The following is a 23,039-nucleotide window of genomic DNA, read 5'->3' on the forward strand; positions in this document are numbered from 1 at the left end:
AATTTCATTTACGAGCAGGCTTTAGTTGTTTTTCGCCGTTAAGAGATCGGTATTACGTTCTGGCGGACGTCAAGCCGCGAGACTGGCCTGACGTCGTCGGGATTAAATATCTGGACTATTTATTGTTTCATATTTTACATAATACATATTTTTTTTAATAGAATATGAAATAAAAAAATGTTGTTTTATATTCGAAAAATAAAAACCAATAACTTGACATGTTTATATGTATGTTTAATAACATGATATATTAAGTTGTAACGAATATATATCGACGCTTGAAAGGCAACCGTGACTAAGCGACAATGCGTGAACTTTACAGTAGACTAATTTAAAGTTGAAATACCTGAAAACAAAATTTATTTTAACGAATCTAGCTGTAGTAGAATCTAGCTAGTAGCTTTAGGATTGAAATGATTTTAATAGACCTAGAAATATAATTTTTTTGCGCATCGAATATGGTTATTGCCTATCATTTATGTACAAAGTAGTTATTGTCGCTTAGTCACGTTTGCCTTTCAAGCGTCGATTTGTAAAATAAGATGGTAATAAAAGAAACACCCGAACTTCTAAACACTTAAATATCTCTTAAAGAATTCGGTTGAACCTAAGTGCCGATATAAAAGACGAAGTGGCTTATCTCATATTTATATAATACCTAAATCTTGGAACTGCGGTGATCAAAAGGGAAATAAAATAGGGAAAATAATGGTTTCGATTTTGCAGTGTCCCCGAAATAGCTATAAACTGGAATAAAACGAAACAAAACTAAAAACAAATGGTGAAGGAATAACATCGTGTGATAAAAATCAAACCCGCAAAATTATAATTTGCGTAATTACTGGTGGTAGGACCTCTTGTGAGTCCGCGCGGGTAGGTGCCACCGACTTACCTATTTCTGCCGTGAAGCAGTTAAGCGTTTTCATTCAAAGGGTGGGGCAGTCGTTGTAACTATACTGAGACCTTAGAACTTATATTTTAAGGTGGATGGCGCGTTTACCTTGTAGATGGGCTCCAGTAACCACTTAACACCAGGTGGGCTGTGAGCTCGTCCACCCATCTAAGCAATTGAAAAAAAATAAAAACATTCTAGACTTTAAAGCCTCTAACAAGTTATTAGCAACACGGATGGATATTATTTTAATATATGTGTGAAAAAATCTAGCCCGTAGAGACTAGGATATGTTGCTTTAAGAGCCACTAATGAATCACAGACGAAATACGACGAAGAAAATAAATTTCATTTTCATCACAGCAGGAAAGCTTACGGGATTCCATACGACACATTCATTACTTTATCCCACTTAGGATTTTTCTACATAGTCCGTGGTTGTTTTGACAAGTAGATTTCTTGAAAGAAAAAAATACGATTATGTTACTTTTCGGGAAAAACTTTCTTGAATGAGTACATGGCGATTCTATGTTTATAAAATATTTATAACATCTTTACATCTTTGTTAGTAGTTTATAATAATAACGCTTTGTACGATTTCATAAGTATTAGTATAGTATTTACGTTCATATGTAAATACACATACTCAAATGAACAAAGATAAAGTAAAGAATATATTATAACATAATACATTCGTTCTGTTAATATTCATATTTTAAAGCTCAGTTAATGCACTAAACGTTCCTCTAAAAATGCATAACAAAAGAACTTTTCTATTAAAATCCTCTCATTAAGTCTTCGTATAACTATTCAATGTCATAGAGTTTTCAAAGAACCTGTCAACTGGGGCTCTGATCATTAAAAGCTAAAAATAATATAACTTATCTTCATCACTAACCAAGAGAAGAAAGCTAAAGAACTAAACTTTGAATCAAAACTCAGATAATTATTTTCCTCACGAATAAATAATTTAACGAAATAATAATTTATTTATTATTCATTCGGGGAAATCTCTGATCGATTTCACTACAAGTTTTTAAGCATGTCCTGTTATTTACGAGTAGTGTTCGCTTTTCATCATGTTATTTGGAAATTATAGGAATAAACTGACTGCTACAACGCTATTTCCTTAAGGTTACGGTAAAATCAATAAAATTAAATTATCTATTTTAACTATAGATGCTATCTGTTTTAACTATTTTTAATACAGCAAAATTATTTTCGTTATGACCTTCATTCAAATTTAGATGCACAATATAACTTCAAACTTAAACTATGAAGTTATAATGTCACAATTTAATTTGTTAATGCCCGAACACACGTCACAAGATCAACATTGTTAGCTAAGTAAACTATATGTAAATTCAATCTAAGTTGTCACGTGAGACACGAAGGATCCTACTGTTGAATTCGTAGCGCCTGCACTACCAGAGATACTTGGTTGTCATGTAGAAATTAACATAGCACTGCATCGAATACATTGGACAAATTGACAAAGGCCTAAGCTTAGGTCAAATGTATTTCGAAATTTTCGGTAAAATGTTGTGATCTAAAGTGCATTTGTCGGTTTATTTTTGATTTGCCATATCTATATATTAATACGTGAAGCAAAAACTTTGTACCCCCTTTTTACGGACGGAGGAATTTGAAATTTCCCACACTTATAGAGAATATAGAGAAAGAGTGCAGAATGTTAATATATTTTTAAATTTACCATAAAAAATATGTACATTAAATCAATTAAAAAACATTACATAAACTACCATGTATTTGACACATACACGCATGCATACTATTTGTTTATTGTCAAGCTTTTCTTATTGCTTAAAGACTGTCGTTAAATTGAGAATAAATTAATTATGGTTTGTTTTTATTAAAATTTGTCTAAAGTGTAGTCTTGGCGAAATCTGTGATTATAGAAGTATAATAGTCTTTTACAGTAAAATAAAAGGGAGAGATGGCGCGACATCGTGAGACGCATCAAGTCTGCCCCTTCCAACACTACATGACGATCACGACCACTGTGTCAAGAGTGACACGATTGAGAAGAAGAAACCATAAAATCATAACAGTGTACAAACTTATAATTTCAATTAATTATAGTCGAATTTCGATTACCACTACTGAGTCTAAATACGGACGCGACTAATAATATTATCATAACCATATAATATATAATTATGTAAATAGACACTTTCAATTGATGTTTATCGTGTATATAAATGCACTATCGTCATAAACATGTTTCTGTAATATAAAACTTCTGTTCTCTTTTTTGTTATATCAACCAAAAACTCATTTTTAATATGCACAAATATATCATTTTTATAAGACTACATTCTGACTCACCATGTCGCTGGGATAACGATATTAATCTGAAGTTTCGATAAGTATTTGCGGTCATCGATTCTATTACGATTCGGCGCATCTTGTTTGCTGCCGGCCGAATTGCTTGTCGACACAGCTATTGCATGTTTCTGATATTAAATGATATCGATGTATCGATACAGCGACGAATTTCGTGTCTGTGTTTTCCGATCGTTTGTATGCCCAATATTGTGGACTTGTATGCCCAATATTTTATTCGTGCAAGAAGAAAATTTATTTTATTTATAGCTGAGTAGTTTAAAAAAATTAATCAGTCGAAAGTAAATATAATATTTTAGGAAGTAAATGGAAATTTAAAGTAATTATCAAGCAGTTGTATTTTTTTACAATTGAGAAATAGCATTGCTAGTTAACACATATTAAAGTTGTTTGATTCTGGTCTCGTCTCATTTTGTTATGTTAGCTAGACAATCAAGTAACCATAGAGTTAAAAATATTTAATTGCTAAAAAAATATATTATATTCATAAAAACTAGTGGTCCCGCAGTAGTCCAAATTCGACTATAATTAATTGAAATCATAAGTTTGAACATTATTATGGTTATATTGTCAAAAACTATTTATTATAATTCTATAATCACAGATTTCGCCAACACTACACTAGAGACAAATAATATAAAAGATAAACAATATTAACTTATTTTCAATTTGACCACAGACTTTAAGCATTAACTAAAGTTTGACAATAAACAAAGAGTATATATATATACATATGTGTGTGTGTCAAATACATGGTAGTGTGTGTAATGTTTTTTTAATTGATTTAATGTATCTTTTATGCATTATTTAAAAAATATATTAGCATTGTGCACTCCTTCTCTACATTCTCTACAAGTGTGGGAAATTTCATACTCCTCCGTCCGCGCAATTTTCGTAAAAAGGGGTACAACATTTTTGCTTCACGTATTAATATATAAAAATTAATGAACTATATTTAAACTTTGTCACAAAATTATAACGAAACATGAATTGATTGAGAATACACAACGCGTGAAAATATCAATCTTTATGCAAATTTCCTTGTTATCTTTCCGTGCGCGCTCATCGCAACTACAGTTTGTAAATCCGAAAATCAGACATCGGAATATATTACGCGTTCCACGAAGCCCGTGCGCGTAAACAAAACACGTTAGCACTTTACGAGGATTAACAGTGTTACAGTTGAAAACTCAGGATATGTCAGACTTTGCAAAACAATGGAGGGAGTGCCGTTGCAGTTGGCATTATCATTTGAATGGAAATTTCCGTTGCGGGAATTAGTGTGGAAGTAGACGATAGTAGAAGTTGTTGTGCTGTGTAATGCAATATATATTTTGAATGCACGGACAGACAAAATGCCGCCCAAGTGAAACCCAATCAATGTATGTAACTTAGTTTCATAAGCGCAAGAAATCTAACGAAGAAACAGTTTATTATCATTTAGTCGCCGGCACCCTTGAATCCACCAAAACGACTTTTGCAGTTTTTGTATCGTTACACCATATAGAGGTTAAAAATGATATCCAGACTTGACGAGTCCGTGAACTTATTTTTGATAGTTGGGTTGATGACGTATAAAAACATACAAACGTTGTCTGATTAATCTATTCTATAATAATATATAAATCTACCGCGGTTTTTACGGATGTTCCGTTATAACTACTGAACAATGCATCCGATTGACTTGAAACTTGGTGTCCATGTAGAAAATACATGTACTTGATGGATAGGCTAATATTTATATGAGTGTTGGACTCCCTAATAATAATGTTTATTTTAAATGCCCAGCGAAGCGGGCGAGTACGGCTAGTAGAATATATTCTCGTGATAAATTAGAGTATGTAAGCTTAAATCTATAAAATTAATTAAATATTGATCAAATTTATTGCTTTAGTCGTCATAAATCAGTCTGCGTTCATGATATTCCATGAGTTTTTTTTTTCTCTCGGCAGCAACTCAAAATCCGAGGATCAGTTGCGGTCGTCAGTACACTTTCTGGATTACCGTATCGTTGCAATATTACGACCCGGCCGCTGGGTATATCCCACTTTACATTCACAATCGGATGCCAAAAGCACTCAGACGTTAAATGAAAGGGAAAATGGAATCGGACGAGAACATTTTAAATTATCTTTCTTCCTCTGCGATGCTTGTGATCAGTGAATCGAATTTAATTACCAAATTAATGTGGATACGTTTAATTTGCTAATTAATTGAATTAAGAATGGTTGTTCAACGTTTGAGCTTCAATTGATTTTGAGTCGGGACGTTATATTGAATTTAAATGTAAACTGATTATTGTGAATTGTATGTAGAAAATACAATTTTTTGGAACGCAGTTCCTTATGGGACGATGCGGAGGGGGGTACCCTAACCGGGAACGAACGTCCGTAACGTAAGATTTTTATTAGTAATGCACACAGTGTACGACTTAACTTTGTAATAACGTACAAAAAATAAAATATTTTTTTATCATTCATTGACCACGATCTCAGAGCGTTCATTTGCGCAATACACTAACTCTTATGCAAACAACCGTGAATGAAGTGTACCACAATAAGTTCGCACGTTACCGAATGCCCGGGGGTTGTTGCGAAACCTCCAGTTTTATTTTCTTTATACGTCGAATAGAACTTAAAATTAATATTTTTATAATAAGGAACGAAGTTCCTATCCGGTATCCCACGACACCACACAATTTATTTATTTCTTTGTTTTAGGCCCTTCTACAGGCGCATGATGTGGTCGCCAGAGAAGTGTACGGTGAGGAGTCATTGCGTGCCTCTCCGCCGCCGGTCAACGGTCGCACGACGGCACCGCCGCCCGAAGAGGAAGACGACGCCGAACCCGAATTCGAGAACGTGACCAGGGTGCGCCTCGTGCAGTTCCAGAAAAACACCGACGAGCCAATGGTTTGATCAATTATGTTTCTATAAAAAAATATTTAGATCTCTTCATAGCTTTCAAAAGCCACAACCAAGCAATAAGACAATACAATTTTAGAAGTCGTCGTTGCCTAAAGGATAGGACGTCCGGTGCATTCGTATATAGCGATGCAACGGTGTTCGAATCCCGCAGGCGGGTACCAATTTTTCTAATGAAATACGTACTTGACAATTGTTCACGATTGACTTCCATGGTGAAGGAATAACATCGTGTAATAAAAATCAAACCCGCAAAATTATAATTTGCTTAATTACTGGTGGTAGGACCTCTTGTGAGTCCACACGGGTAGGTACCACTGCCCCGCCTATTTCTGCCGTGAAGCAGTAATGCGTTTCGGTTTGAAGGGTGGGGCAGCCGATGCAACTATACTGAGACCTTAGAACTTATGTCTCAAGGTGGGTGGCGTATTTGCGTTGTAGATGTCTATGCCAGTAACCACTTAACACCAGGTGGGCTGTGAGCTCGTCCACCCATCTAAGCAAAAAATAATAATAATAGAGGATTGCATTTTATACTTTGTCAAAATTAGACATGCCATACCTTTTTTATTGCCTCATTTTGCGGGCCGCTGTCTACGAATATGCTTCTGGACGCTTTTCAGGGAATTACTCTAAAACTAGCGGACGACGGACGTTGCATCGTTGCTCGTATTATGCACGGCGGTATGATACATCGTCAGGCGACGCTGCATGTCGGTGACGAGATTAAAGAGATTAACGGAACGCCTGTCGCAAATCAATCTGTCGCTCAACTACAAAGAATGCTGGTACGTATTCTTTTCGTTACATTGCTCGCTTTGTGTTTTCTCTTTGAATTGAAATGGATTCAAACTCAGCAATGGTTTGTGATGTTATCAAAAAAAAGGATTGTGTGGTTTTATGAAACCACGGTAAAAGTGATTTTTTTTTCACAAACAACAACATTTGCATTAAACACTGACAAAAACAAACAAAATAGCGTGGAGCACTGGTCTCAAATGAGTAATAGCCTATACAATACACGGTCAGCTGCTGCGAACTATAGGCCCCGCAATATTGGCCTTGGCTGCTCTGACGAGCGAGTCCGAGCGCCTTTCTCTTTATCCCTACTCCGCGGCCGACCGTCACGCAACATGCAACACACAGACGAAAAAGTTTGAGACGATGTAACAAAAGTTTCACTTAACGTCAAAAATTAATGTTACCACAGCGCGAGGCTCGCGGCTCCGTCACTTTCAAGATCGTACCTTCCTACCGCTCGGCGCCACCACCTTGCGAGGTAAACAAATAACTTACTACTACTACTACTACTAATCTGTATTTAACAAATTAAAATTATGCAAATAATAATAATGTTGGTTGCATTCTAAACTTGTTAATTTCCAAGCCGTGTGATTTCAGTAGTGGCTAGTTTAACTAAATGCATATATTTTTTTAAATGACATGTAAAGTTCCACACTCAAACAAGACTAGTTTTTGTTACTGACACTATAGTTTGGTAGTGTGATACTAACGCTTGTTACAAACGGTAAAGTCGACAAGCGCACATAAATCACTCTCAATGCTTGTCCCCTATGCATAAATTGGTATCTAACACAGAGAAAATTAAAATTTGAATTTTATTCTTTTGTTGTTCTTAATAGCTTTTCCGGATAAAGCCTTCGCCCGTGCTAGTAAGTAGCGAATCCAGTTGCTACTTTATGTATTTATGTTTTTTTTTATGTTCGATGTTGTGTTTATGTATCTGTCTGTATACACCGGCGGTCGGGGAACTTTTTTTAATTATTACCCCATAATATTTTTGTGTAAGTTGATATTACCCCATGGCGAAGAATAAAAAAAAAGAGACGAAATCGCTTCTTTTTAGCATCTTTCATACTATAGCCCCCATGATAATTTTGAAAAGAAAACAATAACTAAAAATTTAATTTAATAATCATTTATTCAACTTATCAATGTAATACCTAGTAATACATAACGGTAATAATAGTAATATATATAATATACAGTTGAGGAGTTTCATTTCGTTTCATCAAGTTTGAAATCACAACGATTCTAAAGAAGCTTCACTTCGATATAATATACTTTTTACTCACAAAAGTTTCATTTTTATCCCCCCCAAAATTTCATTTTACCCCATTTGGGGTAAATTTTACCCCCCCTCAAAATTTCATTTTACCCCATTTGGGGTAATTTACCCCGGCTCCCCGGCCGCTGGTATACACCGTCGCCTGGGCATGGCTGGATCCCCCGCGGTATTCCTCCGTTTCTGTGCGCTTGTTGTCCTTTTTGTCATCGCTTCACACACTCACTTGTCACGATTCTGTTTCGCATTCGCAATTATGTTCTCCGTTTTTGTTTATTGTATGTATATAATTAGATGGGAGAAAGCGGTAATGTCGTAACTAACATTTAGGGCTAAATCACTTTGTACCATATTATTTTATATGTAAGGCTCTGGTTTAAAGTTGGGTTTTTCGAGTTACGACAATTCCGCTTTCGTCTGTCTATATTAAAAACTAAAATAAAATCGAGAGGCGAAATGCTATTTGGTTGAAGCGACATTTCGCCTTAATACACGATATTAACTTTGTCATTAACGGTCCGTTTTATTTGGTACTAGCGACCCGCCCTCGCTTCGCATCGGAAACTGTAATTTATTATTGATTTCTCCACTATTTAATGGATGTTATTATACATATAAACCTTCCTCTTCAATCACTCTATCTATTAAAAAAAACCGCATCAAAATCCGTTGCGTAGTTTTAAAGATTTAAGCATACATAGGGATGTAGGGACAGAGAAAGCGACTTTGTTTTATACTATGTAGTGATTAGCATCAAAAATTCGATGTTTTTAATTGAACTTCATATTTACTCAATTCAAATAGCTGAAGAAGTTTTTTTCGTTATGATATTTTTTCCAAATTTTATAATCTTTAAATGTCTCTATTGTAAAATTGCAAAAATGACGTTTTAACCAAATAGCATTTCACCTGTCTATATTGTATCATTCGTATCATTTAGTTCAGTCGAAACGTACGTGAATCAACTGGTGATTTATTGTCGTATACTGTTTTATTCCTGGTTAAATATTTACATATCTGTTCCTCAATTATCAATTATGAATGTAATCATGTCTGTAGCGAGTATACGACGAACCTGTGTGCGTAGTGCGAGTTTTTTAACGTTCTCGATAGCGTAAAAGTTAACTCAACTTCGTATGGAGTTAGCCTGTGCTTACGTTTGCCGCTAGGGGCGCTATTCCAACTGCATACAAATTTGAGTTAACTTTTACGCTATAGAGAACGTTACAAAAGTTGCACTAAGCACACTGGACCCCATACTAACAGTGCCTCCGTTTTTGGCACTCGTGGCACCAGTAGCCTTACTCTCCTGTCTCAGTCTCTAACCTCTTGATATTTCAATGGTAGAATAGTTGAAGGCCCACACGGGCGGGTATCAACAGCCCTTGTATGTAATCCTTTCGCGAATCAATAATTAGTTTCAAATCGAAGATTAGACTAGACGTTTCAATGCAATATCGACCCTTGTAGTATTTATCTGCGGGCAGCTGCATTCATATTTCGTCTTCTCGCATTAAAACTGTATAATCTCAAAACTTACTAATTTTACAGGAGAGTGTTTTAAAGGTTTATCATGTGATATTTTTAATATTAATATTCTTTGCAACATTTACTTTTCATTTTATAACAGTTACATTATCTGTCTTTTAAAGTAAGATAAAATTATGTATTATTTTTGTTAATAGTAGACAAAACACAGGTAAACTAAAACTAAACTACGCTCTTTTGACAGTATTTATGAGAAAAATACTGGTGAATACCAAAATTAAATGATTCCGCATATTAACTCAATTTCGAATATTTTTGGAAATTGTACACATTTAATGCGAAACGACAATTTTCTGTTAAAAAATAAAGATTCGTAGTTTAAAAAATATATGGACCGTTTATTTTGAAAGTGGTGTAAGTCCATTTTTGAGAAAAATGAGCTTACACGTAATTCATGCTTAATTTAATGTAATTTTTTTATATGTAACTAGTCCGTGTTTAATTTCTCAAAAAAATCCCATGTTTTGTACAACTTAAAATCGGTCGGTAAATGAAATTGCATAATCATCGATTATGAAAGTGGGGTAAGTCCAATTGACAGAGGTAGGTGGCATATAGCCAGACCTCATATTATGATTTGTCTGTATTTTTAAATCAACAAATATAATAATCTTTAATTTTCTCGAAACAAAAGAAAATGGACTTCCACCACTTTCAAAATAAACGGTCCTATATAGATGTATACATTACGTGATAAAACTATTTCAGATATTCGTTCGAGCGCAGTTTGATTACGATCCATTGGAAGACGAGCTAATCCCGTGTGCTCAAGCAGGCATCGCCTTCAACACCGGCGACATATTGCAGGTTAGTTGTGTATTATGGGTATAATTGTTGCAAATTCACGAATATATCGGATATCGTTGTCTTATTTTTATTGCTTAGGCGGGTGGACGAGCTCACAGCCCACCTGGTGTTAAGTGGTTACTGGAGCCCATAGACATCTACAACGTAAATGCGCCACCCATCTTGAGATATAAGTTCTAAGGTCTCAGTATAGTTACAACGGCTGCCCGCCCTTCAAACCGAAACGCGTTACTGCTTCACGGCAAAAATAGGCGGGGTGGTGGTACCTACCCGTGCGAACTCACAAGAGGTCCTACCATTAAATTCAATACGTCTTTTTTTTAAACTTCTTTAGCCTCGTTGTGTTTCATAAGTCGATGAAACGAAAAAGCGACAATAAAAAGAGACACACATAAATTCATAAGATTTAAGGTGGGAGAAAATGTGATAGGGAGCATTATACAGTGTTTCTTATATTCGTGGTTCTCTTTGTGCTCTGTTTCGTACCTAATATTCGTGCTTAATACATTCTATATAATATACGAATAAAATGTAAAATAATGAAGTATCAAACTTTGTATCGCTATGATCATTACTAAAACCTACAATTTTACATTCCCGAAATTTAACATTCGTCTCATTATCTTGAAGGTAAAATTCTTGAAGATTTCACTTCTATCACGTGTGAATTGCACAATAATTGGTGAAGCACGTTCAGTTGATATTTTGAAAGCGAAAGTACATGATCTCTTTTTCAAAGCACATATAGATAGCTTGATTGTTTTGTAGTATGTATTAACAGCCGTCTGGTGTAGTGGTAAGTGACATCGTCACTACAGAAGGGGGTCGCGGGTTCGAATCCCGCCAAGGGAAGATATTTGTATGATAAATATAAATGTCTTTTCCAGGGTTATGGATGTATATTAAATATATGTATGTGTATAATAAAAATCTTATATTTATATCCGTTATCTGGTACCTGTAACACAAGTTCTTTACGAACTTATCACGGGACCAGTTAACGTGGCGTGTAAAAAAAAAAAAAAAACATGTGGTTTAAATAATTTATTTATTTGATATATATTTCTTATCTATGTATTTTGTATATAATACATACGTATTTGTTTTGGCAATGTATTTATAACCTAGTGTTCATTTTGCTCATGTCTACTGTAATTCTTTAAATTATCGCCATGTATTAACTTCATCACAGCTAGACACTTCTTGAATCTTTCACTTCATCAACGAGGGTTAACTGGAAGAGAATGCCTGCATGGCGTTAAGTTCGCCTTTGTCCAATATTTTGTGCAACAAAGAATTTTCATTCATTCATTCATGTTTTTTTTTCAGATCATCAGCAAGGATGACTCTCATTGGTGGCAAGCTCGTAAAGACGCTTCCGGCGGCTCGGCCGGTCTCATACCCAGTCCTGAGTTACAGGAATGGAGGGCCGCGTGTGCTGCTGCAGAAAAATCTAGCACCGACCAAGGTGAGTTAAGTCTCTGAAGATTTATCTATACTTCTATACTAATATTATAAAGCTGAAGAGTTTGTTTGTTTGAAAACGCTAATCTCAGGAACTACTGGTCCGATTTGAAAAATTCAGTGTTGGATAGCCCATTTATCGAGGAAGGCTATAGGCTATATAACATCACGCTAAGACCAATACAAGCGAGCAAGGAGCACCAATAAAGAATGTTTCAAAATCGGGTTTTTTTTCCGTCTTGAGAGCTTCCGCTGCGTGCGCTGCAGAAACGGTTAAAGTTTCGCTAAAATAATGTATGACAGAATTGTTCCCCATTCAAAGATATAAAAAAGTCCGCGACAGCATATGTATATATGTTAAGGTTGGCTCACTATAACGTTTTTTATGCTAACCAAATTTGTTCTAAAATAAAGCATTATTTGTGAACTATCCCACGCGGACGAAGTCGCGGGCAAAAGCTAGTAATTAATAGAGCTTCAGAGTCGATTATTTCACATGTCATTTTGCTTGTTTATCATTTCTTTTATCTTTTATTTCATTTATCTTTATCTGTTTACAAACTTTAAAGTTATTTTTCAAATAAACTTCTCTCGCGCTTACAAAAAGTAAAATATGACAATATTAAAAAAAGAGCATGTACTAAATGAAATGAATTTGAGTCTTGAGACGATAAATTTTCGAATGTGATCTCTTAATTCAATCGTCCTAGGGAACGCAATTAAAGCTTCGCTGGCGACGGGAAAACGATTTTGTTATTTTAAAACATTCATAATTAATTTGACCTTTTCTTTTCGACCGCCAACAATATCCGGATACAACAGCTGTTGGTACGTATTATTTTATTGTTATCGTTAAAATTTTACGAAAGTCACAAAAATCCAATGTGAATTCACATGTAAAGTTGCCCTTTCCGATTTTGATGCATTAAGCATGACATAGAGTTAAACGTCCGATCGGTCCCAATGTATTTTTTTTAGTAAATGTAATTGAGAAAATCCTCGCCTTTAATATGTAAAAATATACAGTTCGCTGAGGCTATTACAGTTTGAAAACAAAAAAAATTAAGAAGTATTTTTAGAATTTGTTTAGTCTCAGATTACTTTAAAAGTTTTAATAGATCAGTGAGATTGTTTTTTTTTTTTCGTGTTTCGATATCCACATTTAAAACCCTTTTAAGAATCGTAGTGATTGTCTTAATAAAGCCGTCCCACTTCCTCTTTGGTACTACTACTTAATGATTTCCTAAATAATTGGTATTCGTAAGACTGTTTGTCGATGTTTGATTGAACAATCAAGACCAGTCCCTTTTCACACGAACCCAACCATCGTTTAGTGATACCCAATCAATACCTTGAGCTTGCATGAAACTTTTTGTAATTTTTTGCCGCCGGAGCAGAAGGCTGCGTGTCTCATACCGACGGATGTGAGAATACAGGTAGGTCTATATATTTGTGACAGAAATTTACATGTATTAGATAAAAATAGCTCTTGTTGTCTTATGTAAATAGGTTTGAGAATCCATTAAGTTCTTACAACTATTAAATAGTATATAAAGAATATTTAACGGATATTTGAAAGTTTCGAATGTGTAATGTATTCGTGATCACGAAATAATATTTGGTTTTTTAATTAGAACTATTATGTACCTAAGGTAAAATCGTCACAACCTAAAGTATACGCCCAGTAGATTCGTATCAAGCCATCCAGTTACATCTTGATGCTCAAATCCCGCAGACAGCTCCCAATTTTTATCTAATGAAATATGTACTGGAATTGTTTTCGTGAATGACTTCAACGTCACTTTCGCAATCAAGCATGGTGTGATTAAAATCAAACTCGACAAATTTATAAATGGCTACCTGGCTACACGCATTGGCGCACGGATCGTCTTCCACTTAATGGATTAGCTTGGGTGGTGGCATTTCGATAATTACTCATCACCGGGTTTTCACTTCGCTCATCCACCTACGAGGAATCGTAGTCCTAAATAATTAAAAAAAAAAAGTGTTTCTAGATCAAGGAAATTTCACACGTCTTTGGCAAGATTGGATAATAAGCCAATTTCCAAAGTAGAAACTAACTAACAAATGATAATTAAATTTAATTTAAAAAATGATATCTTTAGATATAGACGTAATGTTTTGTTCAACAGTCAACTGTTCTATATTCGGCCGCAAGAAGAAGCAGTCCAAGGACAAGTATCTCGCTAAGCACAACGCGGTATTCGATCAGCTGGACGTAGTCACATACGAGGAAGTCGTCAAGCTGCCTTGTAAGTAATATAGATTTGTGTATCGACAACTCTAAATCAATTTATTTTTACCTTAATGAATGTATTGTTCTTCGATTGTTATTTATGTATTCCTTTGGTGCTTAATGGGAAACAAAAGAAGGAGAATTTGTGACTGATCAGTTGATGTCCACTGTTTATATTTTTTTAGGTAAATGAAATTGAAAATATTGTTTGCGGGATACCGGTTTTTCTGAAAAACTGCTCAGTGTCTAATCGAATGCGCTCATAGTACGCCCTGACATGATAAATATCGGTCACCATTGTATCTTAAAAAAAAGATAGCTAAAGATAAAAAAATATATAAATAAAGATGGATTATTGAATTACAGCATTCCAAAGAAAAACGCTGGTTCTGCTTGGCGCCCACGGAGTCGGCAGACGTCACATCAAGAACACTTTAATCGCCCGACATCCTGATCTGTACGCCTATCCTATACCGCGTGAGTATTACACCTAGCGAAGGTAATTGAGGTAAGGAGCGTATTATCTGTGAATGGAAAATCATCCGTCGAGAAGCGACCGACCAGGGCGGCGCCACAGCAGCGAGTGATGTAATTTCCAAGATGGCGTCCCTAAAGTTTATATTCACTCGATTTACAACTGCTATATACCGTAACGCGCTAAGTGTATTGATTTTTTTTTGTTTTGTTTTTTTCCTCACAGCAGAAGACTTTCAACTTATCTCTCGTATAAGACAGTTCTCATTACTTCTACCCCCCGTAATTACATTGGAAAAATTATCGACATCAAAATCTCTAAGCTTTGCTATGACGTTTTTTTTTTTTAAAAAAATGAACTTCTTTTGCTGTCTCCTCGTTCTAGACACCACGAGACCGCCGCGTCCGGACGAGGAGAGCAACAGACAGTATTACTTCATCAGCCACGATGAGATGATGGCTGATATCGCGGCCAACGAATATTTGGAATACGGTAAAAAAAAATCGTGTCCGGCTTCTAATCAAACAAACGCTCGAGTTCATTTATAATCAATAGGTATTGAGTAAACCATGTATATACAAGTCGCCGTGACTAGATTTTTTTAGAATCCCGTAAATAATGGGCCAACAAACAGCGAAACCGTAAGCGCTAAGAAACAGCCGGGTCGCGCGAATCTCATGTTAATGTAAGCTTTTTCATGCACTAATTTAACATTCACAGCAACCCCGGATGAAGAGATCGGTAGGTATACATTTCATGGATATATTTCAAGTCAATGTTGTGCTTATGTATTTTAAAACAAAACAATTGGCTATAATGATTAATAATTATAAATACCGATGCCTGTGACAGTTTGGTGTCCGCGAGCCGGCGTGAGCCCGAATATCGTAACATTTAAATCGGTGATGAGTTTTTAAAAAAAAATTAAATAAAAAAAAAATGTTCGTTTTTGTTTATTTGATTTGCCAATGTGACAACCCTATTAGAATTCTTCGTAGTTTTCTCCTTCGCCTTCGATTCATATATTTATTTTACACATTTCGTATTCGTATAACGGAGAGTTCGTTATTTGTAGGTATAGTTGTTTTTTTTTTTGCGTTTCTCATTTCTTTCGTTGACGCATCACGCTCCGACCGGCTTCAACGGTCCGACGGCCGCTGAACGCACCCGTCCGCTTCGTTCAGGCACGCACGAGGACGCGATGTACGGCACGAAGATCGAGACGATCCGGCGGATCCACGCCGAGCGCCGCGTCGCCATACTGGACGTCGAGCCGCAGGCCCTCAAGATCCTGCGCACCAGCGAGTTCGCGCCCTTCGTCGTGCTCGTCGCCTCGCCGGAGCCGCACACCGTCAGCGAGGTGAGCACCCCCACAGCGCCTTGTGCATGCGCAGTCGCCGCACGTGTCGTGATGATCGTCGTTACCATGGCAACATATAGGTTGTGCAATAGCTAGTTGCGGACACAGTCGGTGCACATGCTTTAATGATCGCCGTTACCATGGCAACAGATGGGTTGTGTTAGCACATACCCGATCCTGCGGACCGAATGGTAAACAGTCGACGTCACCCTGAACACGTCGTTTCGGATCCTCCCGATACATTAACGGTGCTTTTACGTACCTCAAGCACCGGTTACCGTCCTCGCCGAACCCGTCGCTTGCGACGAAGGGCTCGCCGAGTAAATTAACCCACAGACACAGCCCACTGAATTTCTCGCCGGATCTTCTCAGTGGGTCGCGTTGCCGATCCGATGGTAGATTCTGCGTAGCACTGCTCTTGCTAGGGCTAGTGCTAGCAAATTCTCTCAGGTTGAGCCCGTGAGCTTAGGCTACCAGCGTATAGGTAAGGAAAAAAAAGTAAGTTTCCCGCGTCAACAGCAAGTCCGCGCCATGTACGACGGCACCACGCTGGAGCTTCTGGGCCGCGAGACGGAACAGCTGCGGCGGAACTACGGTCACTACGTTGACTTCACGGTCGTGAACCACGACATCGACGACACCATCGCGCAACTAGAGGCGGCGATCGCGCGCGTGCGCTCCAACCCGCAGTGGGTGCCCGTCTCGTGGGTCTACTGACCGGCCCGCGACCGCGCCTAGAGCAAACGCGAATATATCGTCTGAACGCGTCGGGTACCCCGTGTCTGTACCCACGCAGCAATGTACATCGTACACCCACGATATATTCGAACCGCGGCCTCTGACTTCATCGCGAAGTGATTTCGTTTCTTTATCCTCCTCGACCTCGACTCACATTAATTTTGTAATTTGAAAGGTAGAAAAAAAAAATTGTCAAAAAAAAAACTTTGTACCACTTTTAAGTACATTGCGCGCACATACAAGGGTGAGAATTTGGTATAGTTAAAACAAGTTTAGAGAAGTAGTGCAGGAAATTAAGATTTATGTGCAAATATATATATGTTCGAAATACATTAAATCAAATTGAATGTACTTTCACCTTAAGATTTCGATCACTAGTAGCGACCTCTAGTGTCGTTATTTACGTTCGTTTCAAAAAAATGTTTTGTTTATTACAAGAAAATGTGATGTGTAAAAGGACCTAGCTAATAACATCGTAATATCGAGTGCCATAGGAATATATAAAAAACAAATGTAACTAATTTTACGATGTAAGTTCTTTTGTTAATAAACCTATATGTATATATCGAGAGATGAAAGGTGGTTTAAGCGGCATTTTTGCAACTTTACAGGCGAGAAATTTAAAGCTTAAAACTTCTTCAGCGATTTGAATGGAGTAAACATAATTGAAGTTCAATTAAAAACATCGAACTGCTGATCCTAAAACATAAATGAATTGCTGTTCGTTAGTCTAGCTAAAACTCGAGAACGGCTGGACCGATTTGGCTAATTTTGCTCTTGAATCATTATTGAAACTCCCGAGAAGGTTTAAAAGGTAGATAAATATGAAAATGCTCAGAATTAAATAAAAATAGTAATTTTGTTTTTCCTTTGATGTGGCCCCCGTCGGACGGATTTCTTTTGTTTGTTTTAAGTTTATTTTATACAAAAGCTTAGGTTTTTTATTTTTCGATTGAGGCACTACGAAGTCTGCCGGATCAGCTAGTTACAAATATAAATGTCTTTCACCCATCGAAATAATAATTTCAAAGATTCGAATAATTACACCAACTTAATACATACTTGTTACGTTCACTGAGAGCTTAACAGTTCAGTGAGATAATAAAAGCGAGCTTACATCGTGAAATTAGTTTTAAATTGTGTGATCCGTGAAAACTGAAGGAAATGCTATAAAAAAAAAAAAACAATATTACATTTAACTAGAATTATTTACATGAGTGGGTGCTGTTATTTCCACATTATTATGTTTATAGAGTGCTTTTTTTTTTCGTTTGAAAGTAGGATTTCATACTTGCACTAAAGAAATGAGATTTACCTACGAAAACACACTAACTTTGGACAAAGATCAAGAATTTAAATGCACTGTATAGAATTTAATTAAATAGAATAAAAAAATAGTTTTCGTAGCGTTTAACTGTTTCAAATTCAAAAAAATTCAAAAGACATCGTTACTTAATTGAGTTAGTAAATCGTTGTGATCATTTATCGAAATTAGTTTAATTAGGTTTTTTTTTGTTTTGTTAAATGTATCGACGAAACATGTTTGATGTTAACGAATAATTGATAATTATGATTATTAAATCGATAATCGATTCTTATCGATAGAATTCAAATAAAAAAAAACTCGAATATAACAATCGATTAATTAATATAACAAAGTAACAACTAGTTTAGTATTGAAAAGTCTTAAAAGCTTGCAATAATATATTGGTACGACGCTCAAATACAATTAATGTGCCAAATAACAACTCAACTAGAAAAAAATATCGACTAAAACCAACTTCGGAAATCGAATGGATCATGAATTTTGGATCAATGTATGTACATGATAAACTATTATATACATTAGATCTTATATAAATAATTTTAAATTTTAGATTACTGTAGTTCAGAATGTTTTCTTCGATAAATAAATAAATATTTAAGGATCTATTTCTAACATATACTATTAACGTCTACTATTTATTCTTTTTATTCCAACTATAGAAATGCGTCTTTACATGTGCAATCAATTTAGCATGCTCATTGATAACTCACTACTATCATATAAGATATTTTGAACAAAAAATATTGTTAAGGACACATAGTTAATACTCATTCATAAACGAAGAACAAACAAATTTTAGTAGTATATAAAATAAAGTAGTTGAAAAAAAGTTATTAAATTATTCTCTGGATATTCGCGAAGACAACTACAGCCCGCAGGGCAGCTTGTGGCGAGCTGTTGGTGAGTGGCGACACCACGGACCCGATGCGTCCGCGTGAGGCCTTTGAGGCCTCAGAACCTGCCGACCCCCACTCCGGGGTCACGCGGACACGCAAGAGCTTTTTGCTCCAAGGAGTGGAGGTATTGGCTCAAAGCCGCTTCCATCCTTAGTCATCACCGAATCGAATTTCGTTCTCCACCACAAAACGGTATTCCTCTCGGCGATGACGAGTCACCTTCTGCCGATTCTGTACAGAACCCTCCGTCGGCAGTTGTCCCACAAGGTTGGACACATTTGCTCTTTCAAAATTCAATAGAATTCTCGTACGATGTGGGAATGCCAGGATGACGAATTCTTTGGATTTTTCCAAAGTAGATTTGTGTCCAACCTTACCAATAGTAGTGAACGAACCTTCTCCCCTGCTATAGCCCGTTAGCGTACTTACTCAAGTTAAGGTTAGGTATAAGGTAACCTAAATATGATTTGCTGCATTAGGTATTAATTCCATGTAGCAAATTATATTAAGGTACGACGAATCGATAAATAAACACACGCAATTAATTTGTCGTCAGCAAGATCGGGGCGCCTTTTGCTTTTTAACAATTTTGGTTCGGATTCGTATGTGATTATATATTTTTTTTATATTATAATTTTTAAAATAAATTATCTGAATATTTGTAAATAGTAGTCTAGATAAATTCGGTGTTGTGCATTTAGTTTAGGGATCGTAAATACGCAGTAGACAATGAAGTCGAACTGTGGTCGTATGTGGTGTACGTCTATAAGTCGCTTCATTTTTTTTTGTGTATATTTTGTTTTATATAATCTGGATAAAACCAAAATCGGAGCTAGCGTTGTAACGGGCTCACGACCTTACTCCGCTTTTGTTGTAATTTTTTCATTTAAATTTCGTGGTTATCGTTTATGCTATTTCTTAAAATAATTTCAGTTTATTTCTATTTAGATGACATTTGAATCTTTTTTTTTTTGTCATTGAAAGCAGTGGTGTGGTATCATTACTGTTGCACTCTACAAGTATCCCAGGCTCATGACTTGTAAGAGTTCTCCTGAATTCTGTTTCGTAATTAACAATACTGTGTATTAACGATCTTAGGGATAAGTGAAAATAATTTGAATCTGTTTATTTAATTAGTTTTATTTTCTTTGAACAGGTATTTTACTTTGTAAACACTAGACGCATCTCCATAGTTGGATTTTCATTTATCGACTCGAATCATGTTTATTCATTAGAAATCACAGGGTTGCGAACGCTAAAGAGTCAGTACTATTCCGCTTAAATGTTTCTTAAAAACGCTTTATGTTATTTAGAAGGTGCCTATTTTGAGTTTCTTTAGTTTTGAGGATTTTGAAAGTGTGACGAGAAATATTCAGAATTCAATTTTAATTCTGATTTACTAGATCGTGAATAATGGATTGGTGGGATCGAGTGAATTTATTATAAGAAAATCGTTTTGGGGAACGTATTTTCACGGCACCTTTTAATATATTTATTATTAAAATACATTGAATTTCAGTAGGAACGAAACAAAGTAGACACATAAATGTATCTAACACTGGAATTCTTCTTTCCTTCACTTGGAGCACTACATTCCTGTATATAATAATATTATGTAGCAAAAGTTTACTATACAAACATTATAAAGCTTAACTACTTCACTGTTTTTACTTTTGAAATGATAAATTATATCTAGAATAAGTAGAAATAGTTTTAAAGTTCGGAATGTTGATTGCATAGTTAATGTTCATAGAATTTTAAAATTATTTTGGTAGTTAGAATACTCAAGAGCACTGGTAACCCTAAATTTATTAAAAAGGTTAGATGTTTAATTAAAAAAATATTTTAAAATTTTTGACAACATGCTGGTATGAAGGTCTTGCAATAATTTTGAAATTCTATGATTTAACTATTATTTTAAAAATTATGTTTTAGAAAATTTGCATTTTAATATTATTTTTTATTAATTTAAGTAAATAAGATCAAATTACAGTCAAATTTAAGAAATTGTTATCCACTACTTTTTTCCTTTTAACTTGTAATCTCTTATTAAGCTTTCCTAAATTATAACCTATAGACGGTGGAACCTAGATAAATTAATCTATAAATAAGATTATGTACGTAAATTGATTATTTATTGTACGAATGGTGTGCTTTTCAGTAGCACTTTATGTTATCTACGAATGTTGCTAGTTTAAAAACTTTAAAATCAAAAATTTATTCAATAGTTTTCATGTAAATGAAAATATTTGTTTGTTATAAATATGAAAAATTTTAGTGTTTTTTCTTGGTACATTTTTGTAGTAAATATCGTTTTATTTTTTCTGTAGTCCTAGACTATAGATTTTGATGTTTGTGCAAAGGTGTTCTTACACCTTTAGGTTTAAGTATTATAAACTATTTGATGATTTAAAGCTAGTGCACATATTCGGATATTATTAAGTTTTGATGTTGAATGATTTTATTTTAAATGTGTTTTAATGTTGTGAATAACACAAGTTAACGTCTCAATGCATACATTCCAATACTAGTTTTATTGTTTGCAAAATTGTTATTTATATTTTAAATATAATATTTTTAACATTTTTTTGTTATATTTAACGTATTAGATTTATGGAAATATTTTAATCTTTTAAAAGTTTTATAGGAGTTATAAGTGTGTTTTTTTTAAAATTCAACACTCGAATTTTTACGCTCAAACTTTTGCATTCATATTTAACCGTTTAGAAAGAAAAAAAAACTTAATATCCAAATTATTATATTAAAATTATAATAATAAAAATGTTTAAATAACAAATTCATAAGAAATAACAAATGTTAAAATTTAGATGGAGAACCTAAAAGGTACGTGCTGAATGTATCGCGCAAGAATTGAGTTGCAAAAAAAAAACGCAAACCACCATCGCAGTAACAATAGTCTCGTTACAGCGTAAACCATACTAAAAATAATTTAGAGAGAAATGTTAAAATTATACCATTATGAACTAAAAACGACTGTGGTAAAATATTATAACTGTTAAAATGAATAAACAGCACAAAATAAAGACGTTGTTTTATTTCTGTTGTTTTAGTTCTGAAAAATGAATGTTGAGGGTAGTTGTGCGTGATTTGAACGCGTTGAGTGAAGTTATGTGAATTATTTTATTTTGTATCGCCCTCGCTTCGCTTCGGAAACTGTAATTTATTATTGATTTCTCCACTATTTAATGGATGTTATACAACCGCATCAAAATCCGTATCGTAGTTTTAAAGATTTAAGCATACATAGGGACAGAGAAAGCAATTTTGTTTTATACTATGTAGTAATAATGTTTCTTCGACATTTAAAATCGTAATAATTGCAGCTTATTAGATGCTTAGTATCTTCATAGGTGTGGTTATTTGAAACACAATAGCTAGACTTTTCGGGTTCTTCCAAAAGACCGTTGCAGTCCAAACTCGCACTATCTGCCTGATCGGTCAATTTAATCTTTCAAATTTATTAACTCCATTTCGTATCGATGCTCACCATCACCACGCCACGCTGATGTACTCGGGAGCTCTCTTCCTCCAAATATCCATAAAAAGTTTTAAAACAAACACTACAATATTAACAACTTTTTGGTCGGCAGGCTATCCGAAGCCCACCTAGATGGCACCGGTTAGAATGGGTTATCATACGGAATACCCCGCTAGGTCAGAACCAGCGTAGGTCCAGGATAGCCGGCCTTCTATCACCCGGATGCTCTTGTGTAAAACGCGTGCAGAGCAGCTTGCACGACTTCTTCTGAGACCCCCTTCGCCAGGCCCCAGACCGACATGTGAGGGGTACCCGAAACACTTAGAGGGCCAAGGCTTGGGTGAGATCCGCCTCCCTCGCCCCCGCTCGGCGGCGGCAGGCTTGTGCGTTTCTGACGCG

The 23,039-nt window shown here is 35.3% G+C and overlaps 1 protein-coding gene across 7 annotated transcripts in view; it reads left to right on the plus strand.

Moving 5' to 3' along the window:
- Positions 1 to 22,185, plus strand: part of LOC114252949 (peripheral plasma membrane protein CASK) — a 250,090-nt gene extending 227,905 nt beyond the window's left edge. For 2 of the 7 annotated variants that reach the window (XM_089728379.1, XM_089728383.1), the window contains 12 exons: positions 5,980 to 6,171; positions 6,807 to 6,971; positions 7,394 to 7,462; positions 7,827 to 7,856; positions 10,526 to 10,624; positions 11,954 to 12,092; positions 14,242 to 14,361; positions 14,712 to 14,822; positions 15,205 to 15,312; positions 15,541 to 15,561; positions 16,005 to 16,180; positions 16,700 to 22,185. In XM_089728379.1, coding sequence (XP_089584505.1) covers positions 5,980 to 6,171; positions 6,807 to 6,971; positions 7,394 to 7,462; positions 7,827 to 7,856; positions 10,526 to 10,624; positions 11,954 to 12,092; positions 14,242 to 14,361; positions 14,712 to 14,822; positions 15,205 to 15,312; positions 15,541 to 15,561; positions 16,005 to 16,180; positions 16,700 to 16,897 — 1,428 coding nt within the window. In that variant the 3' untranslated portion in view covers positions 16,898 to 22,185. Of the gene's footprint in view, positions 1 to 5,979; positions 6,172 to 6,806; positions 6,972 to 7,393; positions 7,463 to 7,826; positions 7,857 to 10,525; positions 10,625 to 11,953; positions 12,102 to 13,482; positions 13,525 to 14,241; positions 14,362 to 14,711; positions 14,823 to 15,204; positions 15,313 to 15,540; positions 15,562 to 16,004; positions 16,181 to 16,699 lie in introns of all 7 variants that reach the window. The other 5 variants (XM_089728385.1, XM_089728384.1, XM_089728380.1 and 2 more) reach the window with 5 other exon arrangements.
- Positions 22,186 to 23,039: the final 854 nt, after the last annotated feature.

Source organism: Bombyx mandarina, chromosome 06 (assembly GCF_030267445.1).
Source record: "Bombyx mandarina strain Sakado chromosome 06, ASM3026744v2".
In the NCBI taxonomy this organism is placed as follows: domain Eukaryota; kingdom Metazoa; phylum Arthropoda; class Insecta; order Lepidoptera; family Bombycidae; genus Bombyx; species Bombyx mandarina.